This window comes from Calypte anna, chromosome 7 (assembly GCF_003957555.1).
Source record: "Calypte anna isolate BGI_N300 chromosome 7, bCalAnn1_v1.p, whole genome shotgun sequence".
Lineage (NCBI taxonomy): Eukaryota > Metazoa > Chordata > Aves > Apodiformes > Trochilidae > Calypte > Calypte anna.
In genome coordinates this window covers 36583806-36590435 of record NC_044253.1, presented here as the reverse complement: position 1 = coordinate 36590435, position 6630 = coordinate 36583806, and the positions used below count along the sequence as shown (strand labels likewise).

The window sequence follows — 6630 nt, the reverse complement described above, 5'->3', positions numbered from 1 at the left end:
GAGCTGCGGGGAGGATCGCGCAGTAATTGGATTTTAAAAGTTATTTAAGCCCCGGAGTGAAGGACACGGCTCAGCCGGGCGCGGCATTAATCCGTTTAGCCCGTAACATAAGGCTCCGGGGCCGCGCAGCCGGGCGGGGAGCGCCGCCGCCGCCGCCGGACCCTGCGCGGAGCTGGCCGGAGCCGCCGCCGGGCTCCGCGCCCGTCCCCTGTCTCGCCGTCTCCGGCGGGAGAAGGAAAGTTCGGCCGGGGGAAGGCGCCGACCCGCCAGAGCCGAGGCAGCAAGTGTCGGAGGTCCGGCGCGGAGCCGCCGCTGTTCCGCGCCCCTGCCCCGCGGAAGGGCCCCCTCGGGCGCTGATGCCCTTGGGGATCTGAGGGACTCCCCGCGGCTCCCCGGGCCCTGAGCGCCCCGGCGATGCGGTCCGGAGGAGCAGGAGGAGGAGGCGGCGGCTGCCCCTGGGTGGGCCTGGCCGCGGTGCTGGCCGCCCTGCTGGGGACCCCCGCGGGCGCCTCGGGGCAGCAGTACCACGGCGAGAAGGGCATCTCCGTGCCGGACCACGGGTTCTGCCAGCCCATCTCCATCCCGCTCTGCACGGATATCGCCTACAACCAGACCATCCTGCCCAACCTGCTGGGCCACACCAACCAGGAGGACGCGGGGCTGGAGGTGCACCAGTTCTACCCGCTGGTCAAGGTGCAGTGCTCGGCCGAGCTCAAGTTCTTCCTCTGCTCCATGTACGCCCCGGTCTGCACCGTGCTGGAGCAGGCCATCCCGCCCTGCCGCTCCCTCTGCGAGCGGGCCCGGCAGGGCTGCGAGGCCCTCATGAACAAGTTCGGTTTCCAGTGGCCCGAGCGGCTCCGCTGCGAGAACTTCCCCGTCCACGGCGCGGGCGAGATCTGCGTGGGCCAGAACACTTCGGACGCTCCTCCGGGGCCCGGCGGGGCGGCGGGCCGGGGGGCCACTGCCCACCCCACGGCTGGCTACCTCCCCGACTTCCTCACGCCGCCCCAGCCCCCCGCCGGCTTCTCCTTCTCCTGTCCCCGGCAGCTAAAGGTACCCCCGTACTTGGGGTACCGGTTCCTGGGGGAACGGGACTGCGGGGCCCCGTGCGAGCCGGCCCGGCCCAACGGGCTCATGTACTTCAAGGAGGCAGAGGTGCGATTCGCCCGGCTCTGGGTGGGCGTCTGGTCCGTCCTCTGCTGCGCCTCCACCCTCTTCACCGTGCTCACCTACCTGGTGGACATGCGGCGCTTCAGCTACCCAGAGCGGCCCATCATCTTCCTCTCGGGCTGCTACTTCATGGTGGCAGTGGCCTACGCAGCAGGGTTCCTGCTGGAGGAGCGGGTGGTGTGCCTGGAGCGCTTCTCCGAGGACGGCTACCGCACTGTGGCCCAAGGCACCAAGAAGGAAGGCTGCACCATCCTCTTCATGATCCTCTACTTCTTCGGCATGGCCAGCTCCATCTGGTGGGTCATCCTGTCCCTCACCTGGTTCCTGGCTGCCGGCATGAAGTGGGGACACGAGGCCATCGAGGCCAACTCCCAGTATTTCCACCTGGCCGCCTGGGCTGTGCCCGCTGTCAAAACCATCACCATCTTGGCCATGGGGCAGGTGGATGGGGACGTCCTCAGTGGGGTGTGCTACGTGGGTATCTACAGTGTGGACTCTCTGCGGGGCTTTGTGCTGGCACCCTTGTTTGTGTACCTCTTCATTGGCACTTCCTTCTTGCTTGCTGGCTTCGTCTCCCTGTTCCGCATCCGCACCATCATGAAGCACGACGGCACCAAGACGGAGAAGCTGGAGAAGCTGATGGTGCGCATCGGGGTCTTCAGCGTCCTCTACACGGTGCCTGCCACAATTGTCCTGGCTTGTTACTTCTATGAGCAGGCCTTCCGTGGCACCTGGGAGAAGACGTGGCTCCTCCAGACCTGCAAAACTTACGCTGTGCCCTGTCCCAGCCACTTTGCTCCCATGAGCCCGGACTTCACTGTCTTCATGATCAAGTATCTCATGACCATGATTGTTGGTATCACGACTGGCTTCTGGATCTGGTCTGGCAAAACCCTTCAGTCCTGGCGACGCTTCTACCACAGACTGAGCACCGGTAGCAAAGGGGAGACGGCGGTATGAGACCCCCCCTAATCCCCTCTGGAGCACACACACACACACACACACGTGCAGAGGAGAGGGGCACCCAGCAGGCAATGGCTCCCTGGAGGCAGGGAAGGGAGAGAGCTTTTCCAAACTTTTTCTTCCTCACTGGCAGTTTAAAAAAAAAAATTATTGGTGTAAAGGATCAGAGGGGCTGTGTCCAGTATGTCCAGCTAAGTGGAAGAGCACAGAAGAGGCCAACGAGGGGATGAGGAAGTAGTTTACCCACTAGAAGTCTCTCTATCTCTCTCTACCTCTGTGCAGGAAAAAATCGAAATAAACCAGAAACAAGTAAAACCATCTTGCTTTGCTTTGGACCAGAGGGAGGGGAAGCCAGATCTGTTCAGCAGTAGCCAAACCCTCTCTGAACTGCTGTGGTCCAGCCGGAGCTCAGCGCCCGAGCTGGAGCCACCACGTGAGTACCACACGCCAGCGACAGCCCAGACCCTGCTGGGGAGACGCCTTTGCTCTGCCAGCTCACAAGTTCCTTTTTTACCTCAATCATACCTGTTTCAATTGTTTGAAAGTGAAAATTCGGCCCTCAGTCTGTTCTTGCTGCTGTGTGGAAGGAGGGGGTCGGTATTGCATACCCTGAAAAGAAATGACTTGTTGCTTTTCAGCAGAAGGCTTTTCCCCCTTGCCTTTGTTCTAGGAGACAAAGGGTGAAACAAAAGTGTTTTCTATGTAGAAAGGCGTAAGCATGGGATCAGTTTTTATGGGCAAACTAACAAAAAGAAGTCGTTGAGGTTCACCCTTGGATGTGAGGAGCTCCCAGAAATAAAACATTCCTTTTATGAAGAAAGGAGGAGGCAGGATGTTCCCCTACCCTTCAGCATGGGTCGCTTTTCTCAGCCCAAAGAAACACAAGACGTAGAGGGCAAGAAGAGCATAACTGAAAGCATCTGCCAAAACAAGAGCCATTAGAATATGGAACGTAAAGATAGGATTTTTTTTTCTTTCCTTCCCTTCCCATAAACCTGCTTTCTCTCCTGCTTTGCTGTGGGCTCTCTGCAGTTAAAGTCCATACACAGATGGCTTTTGGGGACAGCAGGAATCCTTTTGCCTCCCGGTGAACCCTTTGCCTGTTCCTCAGGTTCCCTGCACTGCATGGCAATGATTTCTGGTGCAGGAAAGGGCTGAGGCTCCCAAGCAAGCAGTTACTACAAATGAGGAGCCTTCTTCTTTCAGCTGAAATACAACTGGTTAAGTTTCCAGTGATCATGTCTTGGAAGGGAAGGCATTAAAAAATTTATCACCTAATGCATCGTTTTCTTTTTGAAATGTGACAGATTTTTCTATTCTGAAATTTCTATGTTAACTTGTTCTTTTTTTTTTTTTTTTTTTCCCTTTACTTCTTTACCTTTATATTCACCGAAGGGTTGTTTTTATGAGAGTGTGTGTGTGTGTGTATTCTTGCCTAAGGACAAAATAGGAAACTCTGGATTTTTAGCAAGTCTCCACCCTTTAGCTGCTCTTCATTTTTGGGGGGAAAAGTGTCTGGAATGAAACTTAAAAAGAAAAAAAACCTGTTCAGGTGGAGGGGACAGACTGCTGCTGTCTGAGAGCATACCAGTAGTCTGAGCACAAGGAATTGGGCCCACCAGCCAAATCCTTCAGTCAATCTGATCTCACACTTGCTTGGGATTTTTGTCTTCTATAATGTGCACGTGGATGAGTAAGATAAAAACAACCATGTAAGACAAGTGCAGTATGTATATTTTGTAAATCTTGGTTTTGTAAGAAAATGTATTTATGTTTTTACTTGATTTTTTTTTTTTTTTTTTTTGGAAGGTCTGTATGAGGGCCTGCTTCATCCCATGTACAGATCACTAAATAAATAATTTTTAATACAAGAGTCCCAAGAACTTCTTTTACTCTTTGAAAGCTCACAGAGCTTCCCCCCCCCCCCCTTCTGGAGCCTGCTGAGTGGCATCTTTCCTGCTACTTTGTTATGGGAGACACAAGAGCCTTTTGGGTGAATAAGCTGTGAATCAATATACTGACCAGAAGCTCAGGTGTGACTTGAAACTGGCCTTTTTGATCACATTTTGAGAACATTTCAAATACTTGCCCTCACTTGAGGTGCTTGCATCCTTGCCAAGTTTTCTTACAGGCTCTGCCCCTAGCTGAGGGCAAGCTGATAAACCAGTTTCCTTATCTAGGAAAAAAGGATAATGCTCTCTTCCCATTCCAAAGGGACTTTGGAATTGACTGAGATTGAGAACTGGAGGATGCTACAAGTGCTGTAAATTAATTCCTGGCTTTGAGGGATGGAGTGTTTTAGGGAAACAGTAAGGACTAGGCCCTTTTCAGTAGCTTTCAAAGGGCAGTGTTTTGAACTGGCTTTTTTCTCCTCCAGCACCTTTGCTATCTCCAGTTTTCTCCAAGTGACTTTTACTTTAATCTTAATAGCTACCCTGAAGCCTGTAGACTTTCTTAGCACAGTCATCTGAAGGCTGATAGCTTCAATGGAAGGGGGTATTTTATTTCATTTTTCAAACTGAAATGAGTGTTTAGATCTCAAGCTGCTGCTACAATCATGGAAAGTGTTCCTCCAAACAGAATTCTATACCTGTGACATGATGATAGTTTACAGCTTCTCTCTTCTGACGATTTCAGCCAATTTATTTGGTACCTTGCCTTTCCTCTGCCCCAAACTATTGCTATAGCAAAATTTAAGTTACAGAACAGAGATCTAAGATGCCTTAGCTGGATGGCAGCTGTGGTTGCAGTGCAATGCTGTTCCATTTACTAAACACAGCGTGTAATAGTTGCACTTTCTCTCAGGGCACTGTTTTATTGGGATACTGTGCTCTCAAACATAACCCTTTGCATTTCAAGTGCACAAACAGGTCTCACGCTGCCTCTCCAGAAAAGCCACATCTTTTATTTAAACACATCTCTAGCTGCTCCCCAGAATCCCTCACTTGTCAAGTTGCCTTTCTGAAAAGGCCTTTGCTTTCCTGCCAGTCAGGCAGCTTCAAACTGCTCCACACCATGAGCCTGCTGCTGGCTGCTGAGGGGGGTTCATCCCCCCCCTCTTAGGAAACCTGAGCCTTTCTATAAACATTTCCTCTCCTTAATCCAGCAGTGCCGGCCAGAGGGATGGAAGGGTTGGGAAGGGAGGGGAGCAGCAGTGTTGCTGACACCCCTTCTCTCTGCACCCACAGCCACCCCTAAACACACAATTAATCCTTAATCCACCCAGGACAGCAAAGCCCACAGCCCAGGCAGCAGTGTCCCTGCTCCTCTCCCCACTCACCACCACCCCTTGCTAGCTGGGTGAGAAATGTGTTGAGGTGTGATCACTGGTTTTTTGTCCATATGTGGAAAAACTTGAACAGATTTTTTTTTTAAAGTCCACAAGGCACATCTCAAGGGAAATGTTGCTGTTTCCACCAGAAACCACTAAAGCTGGATGCTTTTATTTCTCTACTTCCTATTAGGTAATTCTGGATTTGAAGTCACTTACAAGAAATACTCAAATCCAGGGATTTAAGTTGATCTTTAAAATTTGAGATTGGAGATGAAATTTGATGCTGGTGTAAAGTAAAAGCAACTGCTACTCACTTTTAAGCAGATGTGACTCACATCAAGACTGAATTTGCTCACAGTGGAAACAATTTGGAGAATTTAAAGTAGAGATAGCGTCTGGCCTTCTGGAATAAAAATCTTTCACCATTCTGATAACAAAGTAGCAGTTACTTTCAGAATGGAGAACAATTTTAAAGATCTGTGAAGCTGTCTTGAAAAAAAAGAGGAAAAAAAAGCCCTTACTGGCCTTTGCAAATTGCTGCAAAGTCACTTCTCTTTGACTAATGTTTAGGTCTACTTCCAGTTAACATTTTTAGAAGTTTAAGGAGGAGTTTTCCTACCTCTCAACTTTGGCCCTTGTCTTAGCAGCGTTTTTTGTTCACAAGACTCTGGCAAGTAATAGTGTTGATCAACACCCCTGTAAGTTTAGAGCATATATACTACATTTTCATGACTAACATATAGAATCATAGAATAGGCTGGGTTGGAAGGGACCTCAGAGATCATCGAGTCCAACCCTTGATCAACTACTGCCACAGTCACTAGACTATAGAATCACTGGTTTTTCAGTTTCACAGATGTTTGTGTTCCTTTCTAGAAGAAAGTATTATTTCAGGGGAGTTAAACAGGAGGCTTCAACAGTTCTGAAGTTCACAAAAAACAACAGCAACTGAACGTTTGCCTCTGCAGAAAAAGTGCTTTTCTAACATGTCAGTGTTTGTTTGGGTTTATTTTTGGTGGAATACCCACACCAAGGATTGCATGTTTTTGTCTTAGTACTTCACCCACAACCAATAGCTTTGCATGGAAGTCAAAAACCACACATCTCCCTGCTCACCAACTGGCAACAGTAAACACTATTTGTAATTTCACATGGGTTTAGAAAGCAAATTACTAGCTTGTATCTCCAAGAAGTCTCTTTTTTTTTCCTGCATCTGATTCTTA

At 50.3% G+C, this 6630-nt stretch overlaps 1 protein-coding gene across 1 annotated transcript; it reads left to right on the top strand.

Annotated features, from left to right (window-relative positions):
• Positions 1-412: 412 nt before the first annotated feature.
• FZD7 (frizzled class receptor 7) lies at positions 413-4004 on the top strand. The gene has a single exon (XM_030454694.1). It carries the CDS (start codon positions 415-417, stop codon positions 2128-2130), a length of 1716 nt encoding a protein of 571 aa, XP_030310554.1. The 5' UTR covers positions 413-414; the 3' UTR covers positions 2131-4004.
• The last annotated feature ends 2626 nt before the right edge of the window (positions 4005-6630 follow it).